This window comes from Ruditapes philippinarum, unplaced genomic scaffold (assembly GCF_026571515.1).
Source record: "Ruditapes philippinarum isolate M1 unplaced genomic scaffold, ASM2657151v2 ctg1494_1_1_1_1, whole genome shotgun sequence".
In the NCBI taxonomy this organism is placed as follows: Eukaryota; Metazoa; Mollusca; class Bivalvia; order Venerida; family Veneridae; genus Ruditapes; species Ruditapes philippinarum.
The window spans coordinates 110,887-130,897 of NW_026859433.1; the positions used below are offsets into that span (position 1 = coordinate 110,887).

Below are 20,011 nucleotides of genomic sequence, written 5' to 3' on the forward strand. Positions count from 1 at the left end.
CATTATTTTCGGCCTAACGTCCCGAAAGACTATCCCTGTAATTGTGTGTTTTAGCTGAATTTAAAAAGGCAGCCTTAAAAAACGGAAAAAATGTTTCACCGCAGTGAAAATAAAATTGCCACGGTCTGTTGTGAGGGTATGATACCTACATGTAACAATAAGAATTTAGAAATACTCATAAAAAAATAAATTGATAGATAAATAAAGGACCAGCCAAAGATAAGAGCAAAAATCGCTGTCTTTAAATACATGTATATCTAAAGAGACTTGCTTTTACTTTTAAAACTCCTGTGTCTTTTCTTCTTTTTTTTTCTTTTTTTTCTCTTTTTATTCTATACTTTTCCAATATTACCCAAGAAAATCAATTGTAGTTATCTTCTTCTTCCCAGTACATATGTCTTCTACCTCAACCATGATTTCCGTCCCACCAAATAACATAGAAAGTGAAACCTTTCTTTTACTTGTATTACTTTCCTCATCAAACTCTATCTCTAGTTCTCCTATCTTAAAGCATTCATCATCATCAATGTAAACGGGGTCTTCTCTATCTCTCTCTAAAGCATAGATTTTAAACAGCATAATCTTCTGATTACCTAAAATTGTAACATATGTTTTCTTTACTTGTGTTTATCTCGTTTTCACTGATTGCCCAGTTTTCACAAGTTTGTCGAAGACATTAAAACATCTAATACTACCGTCTTTTTCTTTAAATCGTTTGCTCCTTGGATGAATTCCCTCTATAAAAAATGGTGTGTAAGCAGTGCCGTGGGTAAACTTGAGAATCCTTTCACTTATTGAAGAAAGATTGTGTCCATATATCAGAGCACCTCTTAATACGACCGATGAAGCGCCGGCAGGTATAAGAACTTCAGTTCCCGGCAATGCTTCTGACACGGCACGTTGTAAAACCGGTGATTCAGAATAACCACCAACCATCAGCAAAATTCTCACGTCTTTCAGTGAGCCGTCGGATAGCACTGACTTCAAATGACCAACCGTCTTTGTCACTGACGCGTCGAATAATTGAACAAAGACTTTGTTAGAAATCTTCATCTTATCCCGTTTAAGCTCAATCAGACCAGCATACTGAGACGATGCTAATGAAGTACAGAGGTCACGTTGTGAGTGTTTGTTGTAAAGATCAATTAGTGATGCAGGTATTCTCATCCCTACTATACTTTCACTGTCTACAGTCGTCTCTCGTTTCCGTGACTCAAATTCTCGTTGCATGTCAAGCCAATCTTCTTTTTCTTCGTGTTTGAATTTTTCAAAAACTGTTCGTCCTACTATATGTATAAGCAAATTTTCAAATTCTTTGTCAACCATTATACTTCCCCAATCGCCACCACTTGCAGGTCTTATTTCTCTCAATGTGTGCTCACTTCCTGTCTCGTGCACTGTTACGTCTATTGTTCCGCCTAGAAAATGAAACATGTATTTCGCATATGATACCATCAATAGTAGAAGTTCAAACCACTATAATTTTATTATTACCCCTCACTTTTTGTTAATTTCCCTTAGGCCAAGGGGTAAAATTTATACTATACAAATGTACCACGTGATTAAAATATTTGTATTGTTACAGGGAAACAGTATTATCAACAGCATAAAATCTGGTCACATGGCCTATTTTCTAAAAAAAAATCATAATCATAAAAATTATCACAGTTATTGTTCGGGGTAATAAAAAAAGTAACACATGGGCTTGCGAGTAACAGTAAAAATAGCATCCCTCGTAAAAAGATTGTTGCCCTCGGCTTACGCCTCTGGTTACAGTTTTTTTCTCGGGATGATATTTTTAACCACAAACCCGTGTGTTATCTATATGATGATATAGGTAGGACAAACATAATCAAACGTTGTAGAAATAACTTTTTTGAACTTGTTAACAATAAGATTGAAGAAGAATAATTAGGTTTAAAAATAATAGGAGGAGACTTTAATGATGTACTCAACGAAACAGACAGGTATACTCATTCCAACTCGCGCACTAAAACATCTGAAAAGCTTAAAAATCTAATACATTCACATAGTCTATGCGATATCTGGAAACTTAAAAATATAAATAAAATTCAATTTACTTGGAAACGGACTAATGGCGCGGAAAAAAGTCGCATTGATTTTTGGCTTATTGAAATAAAGCATGTCACCTTTAATCGCCAGCTGCGACATAAGACCTGCACAAATAATGTATACTGACCACTTAGGTATCAGTCTAAAAGTAAATATTCCTAGTCATCGCGGTCCAGGTTATTGGAAGTTGAATAATTCTCATTTAGAAGATATTGAATATAAAAATCTTATCATAAATACCATAAGTTCCGTTCAAAATGAATTCAAATCTCATGACATTGATCATAGAACAATGTGGGAAATATTGAAATACAGCATTAAAGAAAAAAGTATCTATTTCTCAAAACTGAAAGCTTAACATAATAGAAACCGATTAACGAGTTTAGAAAAAAGACTTTCGCAGCTATACGAAGAATTTCATTCGCATAATTCAGATACATTACTTAAACAAATAAAAGATTTAGAAATCGAAATCGAGACGATATATATAAATAAAGCAAACGGTGCAAAAATACGCTCTCGTGTACAGCTCATCGATGAAGGTGAGAAAAATACAAATTATTTCCATTCGTTAGAAAAATCGAAACAAACGAAAAAAGTTCTTAACTCGTTAAAAATTGACGGAAAACAAATAACCAACTTTGAAGATGTAATGAACGAAGAGGTAAAATTTTACCAAAATCTATATACAAAAAAGGCAGACAGCGAGAATTTAGGGGATTTTTTCGATAACACTGTTTTTAAGAAAACACTAAAAGACAAAGACTCGGATGACTTAGAATGTTTAATAAATATAAATGAATGCGAAAGCGCACTTCTCAGCATGAAAACCAACAAAAGTCCAGGTAATGACGGACTTACAGTCGAATTCTATCGTACATTCTGGCATCACTTAAAATTTTTATTAGTAAATTGTTATAACGAAATACACAAAGAAAACGAACTTTCAGCTTCGGTGTTATTTCACTATTGTACAAAAAAGGAGACCCAGAAAATATTGAAAACTGGCGTCCAATATCGTTGCTTAATAACGATTACAAAATTTTAACTCGGGTACTCGCGATTAGGTTACAAAAAGTACTTCCGAAAATTATAGACAGCGATCAACAAGGTTACATAAAAAATCGTTTTATTGGTAATTACATACGACAAATATCAGATGTTATTGACTATTGCGGAAAACATAACATTGATGGAAATCTTTTGTTTTTGATTTTAGAAAGGCTTTCGATACGATCGAGTTTGACTTTCTAGTTAAAACCCTTGAAAAGTTTAACTTTAAACCAATGTTTATTCGTTGGATAACGTCCCTTTACAATAATATTTCGTCATGTATATTAAACAATGGTTGGATATTAAAAATGTTCTCCCTATCACGTGGTCTCAGACAGGGATGCGGAATTTCTTCTTTGCTTTTTATCCTTGTTGCCGAGGTCCTAGCTAATTCAATTCGAGAGAATAATGACATTAACGGAATCTCAATAAAAATAAACAATGAAACTTTTAATCTTAAAATGACACAACTAGCCGACGATACTACAATGTTCTTAAAAAGCACAGAAGACATACAAAAAGCATTATCAACTATTGAATTTTTTGGAAAACATTCTGGTCTACAACTAAATTTGCACAAGACAGAATGTGTTAGATTAGGGAATAACTTTGATAATTTAAAATTAACTGACATAAAATGGAGCGAAAAAGTGAAAGCTTTAGGCGTCTTTTTTGGCACAAATAAAAAAGAATGCGAACAACTAAACTGGGAAACGAAAATTCAAAACTGTAAAATCTTAATTAATTCATGGAAGAAAAGAAAACTTACTATTTATGGACGACTCACTGTTATAAAATCAATTTTACTTCCAAAATTTACCTACTTAATGCAATCACTGTACTTTCCAGAAGAGATACAGAAAAAACTCAACTCATTATTATATACATACCTCTGGGACGATAAACGTGAAAAGGTTAAAAGAAATATATTGATAAACGATCTCGAAAAAGGCGGTTTAAACATGATCGACATTGAAAGTTTTGTTACTATGCTGCAAGTTAAATGGGTAAAATCCCTTCTTTCAAATGAATTTGCAAACTGGAAAGTCATTCCAAGTTATTTCTTAAACAAATTCGGCAAAAATTTCCTTGTTTTTTACATGAACTTAAAATCTGTCTCAAGTTTACCAAAAGACTATTATACTTTACCTGATTTCTATAAAGAACTTATTAAAAAATGGATTTTATTTAAAAATATTAATAAGAAGCAGCCAAAACACTTCTTTGATATTCGTAAAGAAATAATTTGGGGTAATGAACACATTTTATGGAATAAAAAATCTTTATATTTTCATAATTGGATAAACTCTGACATAATTTTTGTAAATGATATTATCGATGCAAATGGCGATATCAGTGAACATCTTATTCTTTCAAAACTCAGAAATAAATCAAATTGGCTATCCGAAATTTATACGCTACGTAAAGCTTTACCGCAACTCTGGAAATTCATCTTAAAATCGGACGAATCAATCAAAACTAGGGTTAAAACTGACTTTTCTCCTTTACTTACAAAAGAATGAACAAAGAGATTTATAACATACTTAAAAACAATAAAGCGGAAAAACCATACATTCATCGCCTATGGGAAATTTTATTTGAACATGAAATTCCGTGGAATAAAGTATACCTGAATATAAAGTCAAACATTGACAATAGATATAAACAGTTCCGTTATAAACTCATTCATAATATAATACCGACAGGGGATAACTTACACAAATGGAAATTGAAAAATAGTCCGAAATGCGTTTTATGCAATTGTACTGATAGCACAGAACATTTCTTTATTCATTGTCAATCACTTAATGCTTTCTGGAAAAGAATTATTGAAACTTTTAAGTCACTAGGAATCTGTAAACATATTTTCAATCTCAAAAATATTGTACTAGGTTATAGTTTCGAAAATACGCAGCATTCAAATCTTTGGCAAATTAATTTGATCTTTACAATCATTGGCTTTAGTATATACAAAGCTTATATGATGAGTAACCAACGTGCCGATACTATAAACATTAATGGAATCTTTCTACACGAACTTAACAATATGAAACTATACCTCGTCCATAAGAAATATAATTCTCATTTTATTAAACGCTTTACAACAAACTTTTAATATTGTCAGATATGTTAAAAGATGAGAAAAATTATGTTATAATATTTTATTACAGCTGTGTATACCTTTTTCTCTACTACAATTGTAAAATGATATCATACATTATTTGATAGGTTAAATACACTAACTGTATAAGTATGCACATGTTCTTTGTGTAAATGTTCTTAAAGTTTTTAAATAAAAGATAAAAAAAAATAATCATAATCATACAAATCATCTATTTATTGTTCGGGGTAATAAAATAAGTAACACATGGGCTTGCGAGTAACAGTAAAAATAGCATCCCTCGTAAAAACTGTTGCCCTCGGCTTACGCCTCTGGTTATAGTATTTTCCTCGGGATGATATTTTTAACCACAAACCCGTGTGTTATCTATATGATGTTAACAGGTAAGTTTAAAACGTTCATGTTTTGTTCATTTCAGGAGAACATTGGTTCATTCAAGTTTCCTTGTACAAATATGTTTCACTTCAGTTTTAATCAATACCAAAAATAAGTCATTTTCTTGTTTCTAGATTTGGGAACAAGAAACGAAGAGCTCTAAACGTTTAATAATTAATGCATCTTTCTTTTCAAATTATTTTTATTTATTCATCAATGCCTAAAACAATAAGGTAAAGCATGTTATAAAATATGTACCGAAAAATTATTTGAATTTTTAATGGTTTTTTTCAATTTTAAGTATATGATCAATGTAAACTTAGAATACGTAATCACAACGTATGCCACAACGATTTGTGGATGATAACACTCGTCAGTTTTTTGTGTGAATAAATTAACCATTTCGTCAAAAGAAAAATGCTAAACGTATGGCTATATCAAGCCATATCAGTATCAGAACACTGATTTATTAATAGTAGCCAAATCATTCAGCAATTGTAAGAACAGTGTATTTTTACATTTTAATATAATTGCATCTGTGACGCCTATGAATCTGTAAAATGAAAATATTCAATGATATTTAAAAGAACAATACCTCCTGCATCAACAACTTTTTAATTGGTGCCAATTGGTAACTTGTTCATCGAAACATTGCCAATCTCACCACGTTTATGGATATGAACATGCCTGCAATACAACGAAGCCGCTTTGGGTTCCAGTGCGATTGTTAGATGTTCTTTACATAAACCAGTCTGAGAAAGTAATTATGGTTCGATTAATTACTAGTATTGCTAACATAACTAAAATGAAATTCAAAAGAACTGAATGCTAATTTGGTTCTGTTCACATACCGTTTTCTAGATTTTGAAGACAGAAGATTATGCAGAATATCTAAAGAGACACTATTTTATTTTGATTTTAATTTAATTGGAGTTTTTTCAAAGATGAAAATATTGGAGTTATTTTCCACACTCATACTGGCTTAATAAGCATTAAGTTCTGACAAAAATACACTCTGATTAAAATCAGTTCTAAATAACGCTCCGTTTTTAGATCTGACAGTGACCAAATACGAAACCATTTCTGTTTACCTTGCACACAGCCAATCATCGGCGAACTTTCAAAATTTTGAAAGCGATGTTGTATCAAATTCTAATCCAGGGAAAACGAATACCGATGAGAAGATAATTCTAACCATGTGGCGTTGTCCATATTGTCGACAGGTAAACAATCTTGTCCCATCAAAGATTTACTCTTTTATTTCCAGATAATTTGTTAAAAATTACTTCAAACATTTTTTTCCTAACAAAATCAACAATTTGTTAACCTTCCATGGACAACGGTATTTTGATACTTCTTCTAATGCCTATGTAAAAGCCGGGTTGATTGCATGGGAAATCCGAATTGTTAAGGCGAAACATATACGGTCATCATCAGATCTGCATAAAAGAAATAAGTAGATCTGAACTTAAGTCAGATTGGACAATATGATAGCATTCGAAATATGTAACGTCAGGGTGCAAAACGTGCTTGCCCATTACTAATATAACGTTCCACGTTTAAATTTACATTGTTACCTTTTCAGCAGCTTCACGCATGAATTGTTTAGCGGCATTGGACCAAATTGCAGGAACTGTTACAACTAAGTAAATTTCAGAGTGTCTGATTATACCATCTATACCCTTGCCAGCATTATTCAACATGTCATCTACCAAGAACTTGATTGACATTCCAAAGACATCAGCTGCTAAAAGAGGTCTGCCAGATTCGTCGTTGATTGTTATGTCTCTTTTTAAGTCCTGGAATAATATTTAAACATGTAATGAAGGTTTTTCTTTCAAATTGGAATGAATAAGAAATATTGATTCATATATCTTCTGGACATACATGAAGTACCCGCTATCTTGCTTAAAGTATAGCTTCATTGAATTGATAACTGTCCAAACAGGTTTCCTGCCAATTGTGATTGCATCACAAACCCCGACACTACTTTGCCTACAGGCACTTGATGATGATCATTCAATGAATGATTGGTTGACACATTCTTATAACATATTTCATGAATAGAATAATTATCTTCTTTATACTTGGGAGTTGATAAAGAATATTAAGATATATAAAAACGTACTTTGCCCATCTTACAATAGATTTCCAATTTAAATCGTTTAAAGAAGAAATAATATTCTTCTTTTCCTTTTTCAAGTATTTCTCTATATTCGTTTTCGGCATCGTACCCAAACGCTTTCAATGTTTTACCATCAAGTTAACCAATGCACATGTCGGTGTTTTTTCTGTAACTAATGTTCCTGATCTCGGCAGCCAATGTTTTGTCGTTGCTTTTGTCGGATCCGAATCATAGTCATGTTTGAAAGAAAAGGCCCAGCCGGAGTAAGTCGTTCTAAAGTCTATCGCTCCAAAAAGAAGTCTTTTTGCGGTCTTCTGCGAATTGGAAACCTGTGCATAATATGAAAATTATTTCAGAAGTTTGGCCAACACAACATACATTAGGAACATTAGGAAACCAGATGCATTGAATGAAATAAGAACAAGGGATAAATAGACATTTAACAAAATACATGTAATTGTTGATTGAAATAAAAAGTACGTTTCTATGAAGTAAACTGATACAAAAAGCTATGTAAGGCCTACACAAGTGTATATGTTTTTAAACTTACAATCTCGTAAATACACTGACATGATAAAATTAATGCTATGAATTTGTTCAATGAAAATGAAATAATGTAAGAGTCGGTTGCATTAATTAACTATTGACTTAATGAACTGTTGAACCTATATGTCCATACATATATTATATATATAAAGACGTATCAGAAATCTATTTAGATATTATCATTTGTATTTCGTCAGCAACCTGTTTAACAAATAAATGATAAATTGCAAAATATTTTTATTTACTTTAAATCAATGATTTCGATTGGTTTCATATTGTTTTTTCCCTTTCCTCACAGCTAAATGCCTCGCTAACGTATAATCCCGAATTCTTCAGATGACTTTACGTTTTAACATGTATTACTGCAGGAGGGAAATTCTTTTATTTAGTTTATTTTCCTAAATTGCAATTTTCCCAACATTAACCTTATGATTCATATGATTCAAGATTTTTCAAGATTTTATTTTCAAAACACCAGAAGGTCATAGACCGATGTGGCCAACATTTACATACTATATATGGCTAAAGCAATTTAACATTTAATAATAATAATTACATATTCAAACATACATTTTTACACTCATTACATACATATATATAAGCATAAGTGCATGCACGCTCATAAATTTGCATATATACCATCTACACATATGTATACACATATATTTTTCGCATAAGTATAAGCATAAATTTGCATATATACCATCAACACATATGTATACACATATATTTTCGCATAAGTATAAGCACTGCTATAAGCAACCCGTTTTTAATAACATTTATATGCTCCAACATTTTTTTATTTTTTTTAACATAATAGACAGAATAAACATTTTTAACATTCAATACACTTGTCTGTGCATATACAGCATAGTACAGTAAAGTAAGTAGTAGTAAGAAAAATGATTCCATATCTAGTCACAACTTGCTCGAAAACGAAAGTTGAAAGTTGGTGACCAAAGGGTTTTATTTCAAAAAGTTATAAAATTTTAAATCATAAATGTAAAATGTCAATCGGACATAAAATAAATATGAATGCTTATTCCATTTCCAGTCACAACTTGCACAAAAACGAAACAACAAGTTGATTGACATATGGATTTACTATAATTGTACATAATGAGATTACATTTTACAAAGCTAAGTGATAAACAATAAAGGTATATAAGAGTCATACTAACAAAATTCACATCATTACATCTTGAAAAATCAGTTTAAGAATAATTGTCTCTGTAAAGTTCGTTTGTTCTTAATGCAAATGCTTTTTCTACATATGTACTTAAATTTCTTATGACACGTTTACATTCTGTAGTAATTAAATCAACAAATTTTTGCATATTTGGTCGTCTGTAATAATAGGCTGGTACAAATTGCCTTCTCAAATCGTTATATAAAACACATTCTAAAACAAAATGATATTCGTCTTCTAATTTATCGCAAAAAATACATTTCCGTTAATTTACCGGAGTGCTAACAGGTCTAGTCCATCGACCACTTTCAATAAAAAGTCTATGTGATGACAGGCGTAATCGTGATAAACAAACACGGAATTTTTTAACGTTTACCAAATCAAGATATGGTTGAAATCTGTGGTATAAAAAATATTTATAAAACAAAGCTCTACTTGAGTTATATAGTCTACCAGACCAGTTTTGTAAAAACTGATCCTTTAATCAATCTTTGTTTCACATTATACAAAAACAGTTCAGAGTCTCCAACAGTCTGAAATAACCATACTTCATAAAAACCAAGAGTACATAAATCTTTCAATAATGAACACCATTTTTTCTGTTTGGATTTTCAATAATATCTTGTTTCAACATTAAATACACCTTCTTAATATATTTGTTTTCATCTGTAGTCAACAATTATATCCAAAATTTTATAATGTTATAATATCTCATATTTTGCAAAGGCATTCTTCCTAGTTCACCATAAATAAAGTCGTTTTGTTTGTTTTTCTTTACTCCTAATAGTCTTTTGCAAAATTGCATATGTAAGCGTTCTACGGCCTTGCCTTGATTAAAACCCCATACTTCACTTCCATAATTTAAAATAGGTAATATCATTTTATCGAAAAGATCCAATTTATGCCTTACAGATATATCTGTGAATTTATATAAATATTTATCCATTTTGAAAATACCCTATATGTATACACTATCCATATCGATGTTAGTTTTGTTAGTTTTTTCTTTAATCGTGTTTACAGGCATAACCTCAAAACCGTTTATATAGTCATTAAAAGTGTGTGTGATTTTTTTGTTATTGTTGTTGTTTTGTAAACTGCGGTATGAGTCAGCTATGGATTTTATATCTATTTGCATAGTTTGTAAAAAAGTTGCATCATACCTTCGATGAATGAAAACGATGAAAAATCACCAAAAATATATCTACATGGCGAAATACCTACTTTATTAATTAAATGTACATATATGATTCTGATAATTTTCTTAAATTGAGTGTACATTATATTTGGATAAGTACAGGTGACAGATATGAATGACAATGAAATATAAGACGCAAATATTCATCAAATATGTAATAATAACATTTGATTAATTAAGAGACATTCTTCTCAAAATTTAAGGCCATCACATACGTCAAGTTTGCAATGAAATATCGATTTTTACATTTATTTTGAAATGTTAGAATATTATCAAGTATTTTATTCAGGAAAAAAAGTTTTGTTTAATCGAGAAATCTGTATTTTTATTGATAAATAGCATATCAGACCTGGCATGATGACAGCTATCGATGATACTTTGCAGCGTCGACTTTGAGAATTGATTTACAGATATTTTATTTGTATAACTTTCGATTTCAAATTTATGTTTCAAGAAAACAAAACATATAATCAATGGTTAAAATGCAGTATACATTTTAAGATTAAATAATTAAGTATTATCTGAGCAATGTCAAGAAAAATCAAAAGTTAAAAATAACTGCCATGTCTTCCTACTAAATGTCAATGCATTCACAAACAGGAAGTAATATACACACTTGTGACGAATGTTTTTGGATAATGTTTTATCAGTCTGAATGATTATGTATAGATTACGCAGTGTAGCAAATTTTAAATGTAATGAACTTTTGTTTAAGTATTTTATATTAAAATAAAGCATGTTTTTGTATTAATGTGTTATTTAATTAAATTAAATGAGTAAATGGTTTTTATTTCCATAGATTTTCTAATTTAAAAAATCATGTGATTTCAAGACATGATATTTTGAGCAATTTATACTTCGAATTTTTTTAGGACTATATATATACTTCGAATTGTTTAGGACTTTTTTCTGTTGTAACACATACATGTATATAGTATATAGTATATTTATCTTTTCTGCAGGAATTTCTTTTAAGTTGGGTCTAAGCTTTGGCTAAAATGCCTAGCCTACTAGAGGATGTGATTAAGAGTGAGAATATGCCACAGATATATGAAGTACATCAATTACCTGTTATATTAATATATGTTCTACATATTGGATTATGTATTTTGGCATATTAGCCAAAACTTAGACCCAACATAATGCAGTATCCCCTAGTAGGATAGGCATTTTAACCAAAACTTAGACCCATTATAATGCAGTATCTGTATGTCTGGTTTTTACGCCGATTTTAATACATTTTATCAGATCCACCTAACTGGCTTTCCTGGATTACTAATCACTTATTTTTTTTATTTCTCCGCAAGTGACCGACTACTAATAAAACATGGGAGCCCTTTGACCTTAAGACTTGATGTATAATATATCAGGAAAAAATTCACCTTGCCCGGGAATCAAAGCAGCAACCACTTTGTTTCCCTATTGAGTTATCCGAGAGGACATTACAGTCAATCAAAAGAAAATAACAACCTCCTTTTGATAACAAATTATGCCACTCTGTAGCTGATGAATATAAATGTCACTCATGTTATGCCAATCAACCATACTCCGTTTTTTCTGTTTTGGTATACAATTTAAGCATCTGATACTGATAATTTTCTTAAATTGACATGTACACTATTTTGGTTAAGTTGAAGCGATAGATTTTTCATGAAATAAATCAAATATAAGGCGCAAATATTTATTAACAATCAAAAGACATGCTTGCCCACATTATAGGCCATTAATTCAAAAAGCCCATACTTTAGCACTCCAAGGAAACAGATATCCAAATAGATACTGATCGAATATAATTATATCGTGTTTCGGTGATACATAAAGACCACAATGTTTCGTTATAAAGTAGAAATTTATTGCAATCAAGCATCAACATATATCTATACAGCTTTATGGTCCACATAAATTGCAAATGTATTATTATTTTAAGAAAACCAAAAATATAGTCACATATTTATATGTAGGTAAGGTTTTAACAAATATCTTAATTGAAATGATTAAAAATAGAAAAAAACATCAAAAACTATACCATCTATATAGATAACTTATAAATCCCTGAAGCTACATAGTAGGAAGTTATATTCACATACTCTAGTTAGCAAGAAGACCAATATATTTATTTTTTAAAAAATCTTATCTATGATATATTACAGTCAGTTGGGTATTTCAGATATTGGGTAGATATAAAGATTTTTGCTTAAAACTTTATTTATTCTATCTAGTTGGTGCTATTTAAAGAAAGCAGATAGATAATACAAAACTTATTGAAATATCCGTATTTAGTTTTGTAAACATCTATCATTGGCAAATACGCAAACCAATGTGGCGGTAGTTAATGTTCACTTGGTATAACATGCCACGTGCTGCTGATTTATTTCCAAGTTTATAAGATAATTTATGAGCCCTTTATAACATTATAAATACATGTGCACATGCTTAGAGCCAAATACACACAATATACACGTGCGTATAAAATATCAATGGTCAAATTAGCATGTTAGATAGGTGAACATTTTGCAATGAAAACTTAAATTTTAGCATATTCAGTATTCATAGTCATAGTCATTTGTTTCAATAAGTTACTAGTACAGTTTCCGCTTGCAAGAGTCATAGAAAACTGCACCATGCTTCGTACATAATAGTCTGGAGTTCCTTCCCCTTATACTACGTTCTGTAGTAAATGTAGGCAGGGAACCAGACTACGTACATAATCACTTAAAGGTTAACGTCAGCATTCTACAACATGGCAAACTCTGTACAACTAGATGGCCTCAACATTCAGAGAGTCTCTCTGTTTTCTTGTATTCTCGGACATCATGACTGATCTTCAAGTAGACATGGTTACCAATACAATGTCCTGAGAAAAAGCTCTCTGAGCTGTAGGTTTGCCCACTTGACCTTCATATGATTAAATTCAAAACCCAAACTGTGACTTAGTTAAAGCATCAGAGCATGCATTATCACGATTTGGTCTCCTAAGCAATGAGAAATGTGGATCAGACGTCTGTTAACAGATATGGCAAAAGTCTGTGGATCTACTGAACAGCAAATCATTCCAGTCTCACACTCGATGGATGTTGGGTACATCTATCCAATCGGAACATCCTCGGCTATTATTCATAATAATCTCACAGTGAAAGTAGTTGTACCACGTGGTTTCAGATGTAAACAGATACAGAGAGTGTAATCTTCGATAATGTAAGACGAATGTATATATTTGACATCTAAAGGAAATATAGTCTGTCCCGGTACAATTATGATTAAAAATAATTCTGACAACCATTTTTGATTTAAATATGCCTGTACAATTATAAACAAATTCAACTTAATGTAAACAGGTAAGAATTGCTTGTTATTTCCTTTTGCATATCAATAGAATGACAGAAGATGTAACACCGATATTACTTTTAATGTGTTGTAGCTTAGCTATATTTAACTGCCACAGTAAAGGGTAATGTAATACTACTTTCAATAACGAGATAATGAGTTCTTGCAAAAATATAACTTTAAATTGTACACGATTCTTAAACCGTTGTCTTCAATTATTAAACAGCCCAATAGCCGATCAATAAGCTACTATATCATTCATCTATAAGGGTACAGTACAACTGCTTAATAAACTCTGACCGACTATAGGACTGATCGAGAAATGAAAGGTAACATCTCGACTGAGACTTGGTAACGAGAAGGTAACGTAAAACAGAGGTAGATAACAAAATAACAGAGACGTAAATACTAAACATAATGAGATAGGAATACACTTGTTCCTCAAGTATGATGATAAAGGTACAAGCAAACTAGAACAAAACAAAAACAACCTACTGAGTATTTTGCTGACGTTTTGCGAATTTGTCCTAGAAATGATGTGTGTGTTATTGAATGATACATGTTTACATTTACACAGTACATATTATTAAAATAATTTGAATTGACAGAAATAAAATCGTTATTTGTTGTAACTAATATCGACAATTTTATGTTGACAAAATACCAACATTTAAATTCCATTAGAAAAATAAACAAAACACAACAAACTTATACGAATTGTAGTCTATGTCTATGTACAAACAAATTAACAATCTAGTTTAAAATCAGATTGCTACATGCATCAGCGGAAAAAAAACTACAGAAACAACAAACGTACTTTGTTTGTTTGTTTGTTTGTTTCATTTTTTCCTAACAGTATTTCAGTCATGTAGGCGAGTAGTTTCCTAACCATCGTTCCTGGAGAGTTACACCAGTACTAAACTACCTTCCTCTGCGCTAAACTACCAAAGCATCTCCCGGGGATCGAACCCACGCCAGAACAAACGTACAAATCAAACAAACAAGCAATAAAAACAATAACAAACACCAATAAACATTAATTTTGCAAAAAAAAATACGCATGCAAAATATATTACTTGCCAAGAAATATAGTAAAATCTTTTAGAAGCAACATGAATTCTGTACTACTTTACTGGCAAAACGTAAACTCTTAAGACTTAAATATTGTGCTTAAGTGAATTTCTGCAGTAAAAGTATTATCATGTAAAAGCATAGTGTAATTATAATTATTATCGTAGAAAATGACTAATTAAGTTGAAATTGACATAATAACAAATTTTCCGCATCCTCAGTGTGATAGATTATGGTAATACATATGTTATCTGTACGGAAGCCCATAAGTGCCATTTTGTCTTAGGATTTTTGTCTTATGACTTATGACATATGTATTATTACTTCTGTCTTATGTATTATGGCTTGACAAAAAAGCGGTGAAAAGACATAAGTTACATCAAATCATCGCTGATTTTGGAGGTACATGTGATAGTGAAACAGAAGACGCTGTGGTAAGTATTGCTATTTAAACAGTATGACAGTAGTGTATTTCTTCTTACTTGAATAAATATCTCCCTTTCATGGTTAGCGTTCGAATGTGGATAATCTCAGATGAAAAAAGTACGTCACAGGACACAACAATCACACCGTGTATATCCAGTATTGCAGGAATGTGCATTTTTACGAGGTTACGCCGAATTCGTGAATGAAGCACTGACGCAACGGCGGGTATCTCATTATCCTATTTTACCAGCGTCCTTCTATTGTTATACGACACTTGTAGTCTGACCAATGTCTTAGGTATACAGAATATGAAAAAAAATGTTTTAATTGTGAAAAATGTACATATTTATTTGACGAAACACAAAAGTCTCCTTCAAAATGGTAATCAGGTTGTATTTCTCAATGATGATCTAAGAGAGTAAACAAAAAAAGTGTAATGCTGGTTAAAGTATAATGTCGTAGCAGCCGTATGCGCTTATTCATTTCTTTAAATTTGATTTAGAATAAGATAGTTTTGTTCGTTTACTTACTGTGTTATTCGTTTTGGCAATAGCGTTGCACAGATTCGGCGTTACTTTTACGATAATTGCACATTCCTGCGTCATTGGATATGTACGGTGAATCATGTTAACTGTTAAAGTTTAAGTATCAAGATATTTGCAAAACAGACACATTTTGAAACATGTGTGAAACTTTATTCTGTATAAAATATAAATTAATTTTCCTTCAGGTTAATGCGAGTAATAAAAGTATTCAGGCACTAGTTCAGAACATAGCAGACCAATAAGAAAAAAAAAAGACCCAGAAAACATTGGAAAAGATAAACTTATGGAGATCCATAGATGGTAAACATATTGGCCATTCAGCTTCTACCTGTGACTCTTTTTACAAAGGAAAATACAAGACATCGATTTATGATTAATCTGACAAGTACAAAGCCAGATGTACCGAATGATGATATTTTATCGAATTAATTCTTGCTAGTTAGACACTATATGTGAATATATGAAACACTGATATTGAGGGAACAAGACCCATATTTTTAAATACAAATTATTTAATTGTCAAATTTCATACCACATAAGACATAATACAAATTTCATTATACATAAGACATAATACAAAAGTTATTATACATAAGACATAATACAAAAGTCATTATACATTAGACATAATACAAAAGTCAAAATACATAAGTCATAAGACGTAATTCACAATACAAAATATGTCACGACAAAATGACTTGTAATACTTGATAAGGCAAATGCTTATATATTATTCAATTAATGTTGGCTCCGTAAATTTGTCCAAGTTGAAATATTTTGTAGGAATAACAGAGTAAAGTTTGCAAATCAGCAAATAAATAATTAGACTAATGTATAACAAATTTTAATGTGAGTGAAACGTGTTTTTGCCTCAGGACGATGGTAAATCTAAATGCCCGCCACTAAAGTGGGGGCACACAAACAATTCAACACCAAATTTGTAGATAGATATGTATTTTCATTAAATTATCCTTGATATCCTCTTTTTTTGCAGAAACAGCGGGGTCCTTGGAGGCATTTCACATATAAATCACAGTAAAAATGGATGACTTTATGAAATTCGCAGAAAATCTTGACAAGTGACAACACGGACGGAGAGAAAGAGGTGCAATAAGAAAGGAGATCAATAAAAAAGAAAAAAGTGTTCAAATAATTACAAGTTATGCAACTAATTTTTTTCTTCAGATGAACAAAATAATAGCTATGGAAGTGAACCTGTAAAAACATAAAGTGACATTTCAAAATAAATTTGTAATGCCAAATGAAGATATATCTAATCTTCAAACATACTTAAAATCTTAGGTGTGTTTCATCGCAGTACTATTTATATTTTAAAAAGACCCAAAAAGCGAGAAATTGAAGGTTTAGAGCGTCCAAACGACAGCTCATAAAAGCTTTCTTGTTCCCTTAAAAAGTTTTATTTTTCACATTAGTGTATTACTGTATTGTATTAATGACAAAGAAAGAAAAATAAAGATCTATGTTAAAACAAAATAAGTTGGATTTTTGTTTTATTATTATCGCGAAAACAGCCTTGTTTTCGTACTTTAGACCTACCGGCCATATTGTATACATTGTATTAAATGTTTGTAATACCGCTGTCAGTGCTGTTAAAGATTTTTGGACTATGGCTGAATTTACCATTTCCATAACGGACAAATTGTTTCAATTGCAATTAAAAGATAAGATAATAACATCAGTTTTGTTTATTTTGATATTGAATTTATTGCATGTCTTGACTTTATAAAAGATATAATTAATTGCTTACACACACGCACATTATTGTTTTTGATTAATTCTGTAAAAAAACTCAGTATGATAATATACACGTAATACCCTCTTTACATAAACAATTTCGTCAATATGTTCAAGTAGTTCCCTGTATAGCTCTAGTGCCCGTTGTACATTCATGGAAATGCGAAGGTTAGTCAATAGTAATATTGTTAACGCTTGAATGCATATACATGTAGTCCTGCGTAAGCTGTACATTTAGCAGGACTCGGGACTCTTTCGTTTATGTATGGTAAGTAGGTTTCAGTTCACCGCTATTCTGTTAATCTAGGTCTGAACCAAGTGTATGAAACATAATCATTCACATATCCATATTCGTGACCTGTCTTTTTAATCTCTGAACAAAAAAGGAAATCCACCAGTGAATTCATTTACGTCTTGTGGTTCCTCTCCAGATATCTATTCATTGAAACTTTTTTATTTCTGGAAATAAAACTATTATAGGATTCAACATATTATTTGTATCATTGTACCGGAAGAAGTGTTGGAGTAAAGTTTGGCAGAGTTGAGATTTTCTTTTCTTTAACAAAAAGAAGTATATGTGAAATAATGCTAAGCGTCTCCAGTGCTTCAAGATAATACATGGCGATGACTGAAATGTCGTTGTTACTTTGTGACACTTCAAGCCTCAGTATCCTAATAGCACCGTGTATGCAAAAGTCATATGGTTTCAGTTTATTGTGACCGTCTATGTGTTATACATTACTTGAACCCTTTATTATTGCGTCTTTTCATTCTGTGGGCTTTCCAAGTAATAATTCAATCAGGATCAATAGTTTTCAACTTGTTGTATCCAAGACAAAGCCATGTAATATAAAACGCGAACATATTCATTAAAGATATCTGAAAAACAAAGTACATAAGCTATTAAACTATTATGAACGAGCTTCGAGGATCGGCAATAAAACATCTCCGATTGAATGTACGACAGAGTTTTAGCAGCCTCCACATTGCTCGTCTCTTATTTAACATAAAACTGATAAATATTCAAATCTTAAAACGGGTCGAAGAATGGAAAATTGGAAGAATTTTCTAAAGGTAAACTTATGCTGTTTTGTTTTTTCTTAACGTTTTAGCAGAAATTATTATTAACAAAAAAGAATCTAACCTTAATTACAGCAGTTTTATTGATTACTTCAATCTGAGGTCAGAAATTATCACCCATGTCAAATTCAATATGACATCTTTATGTCAGTCTATTGCTTGGCACGGTATGAGGTGTAGGCTTTACAGCATATGAAATTTTAACAACTTTTTAAAAGTTGTACAAAACAACTTTTTAAAAGTTGTACAAGTTTTGATACTGATAAACAAAGGTCTAAGTAGACTGAATGGTCCAACTTATATTAAAAAGAAACCCTGTCAAAGCGTTTCAGTACAGAGTAGTTGCCAGTTGGTTTACGCTTGTAGAAAAGAAAATACCCTTCACAAAGAACCTTTGTACATTCTTCTGTATTTATATACACACTCTACTGACATGTTGCTGTTTTACACATTAATAGTATTAGAATTTTCAAGGTTTTACACAGTACCAGTGGGTTATAATATAAATATGGCTTCCATTAAAATATTGCAGAATAAGTGTTGTATAATTGAGATAAATGTTGTTTGTACATCATATTATTATAAATGACAAGTCGACATAAAGATATACGTTAAGGCTTTTATTTCATTTCGCAATTCATATATATGAAGGTGTATAAAATTCATATGTCAGAATGATTGATAATATATTTGGGAGTATACGTATTTTGTAAGATTTTATGTGGCTAGCTCTCATGATATATAGTGGTCTAAAATCCCAGTACAGTAAGTTAGAATTTGGGTGTTGACCAGAGTAGTTATACACACTTGTAGTGTTAAAATGTAAAGTTCAAGTTGTGCGTCTTTAATCCATTATACCAAATAAGCATTTAAATTCTTATATCTAATTCTACTTTCCATTGAGAAAAACAACGACCTTATTTTCAAGATAGTAATTCGAAGTGTATGATTTCAAAATCATTTAGCTTCAATATAAAAAATCAACATTCAAGATTTTTTCTATAAATACAGGATTTATTTTCATCGACTGGTATGATAATATGTATTTCTCGAGTGCGGTAACCATGGTTTTTTCATACGACATTAAATCCCGTATTTATATCTTTTTTGACCTTACGTCTCGAAAGAC

General features: G+C 31.1%; 1 protein-coding gene across 1 annotated transcript; it reads right to left on the minus strand.

Annotated features, from left to right (window-relative positions):
* Positions 1-348: 348 nt before the first annotated feature.
* Positions 349-7,760, minus strand: LOC132756502 (heat shock 70 kDa protein 12B-like). Its single transcript, XM_060747583.1, has 4 exons — positions 7,752-7,760; positions 7,296-7,422; positions 696-1,418; positions 349-593 (listed from the first exon to the last, which is right to left on the minus strand). Exons 1-4 carry the CDS (start codon positions 7,758-7,760, stop codon positions 349-351), a joined length of 1,104 nt encoding a protein of 367 aa, XP_060603566.1.
* Positions 7,761-20,011: the final 12,251 nt, after the last annotated feature.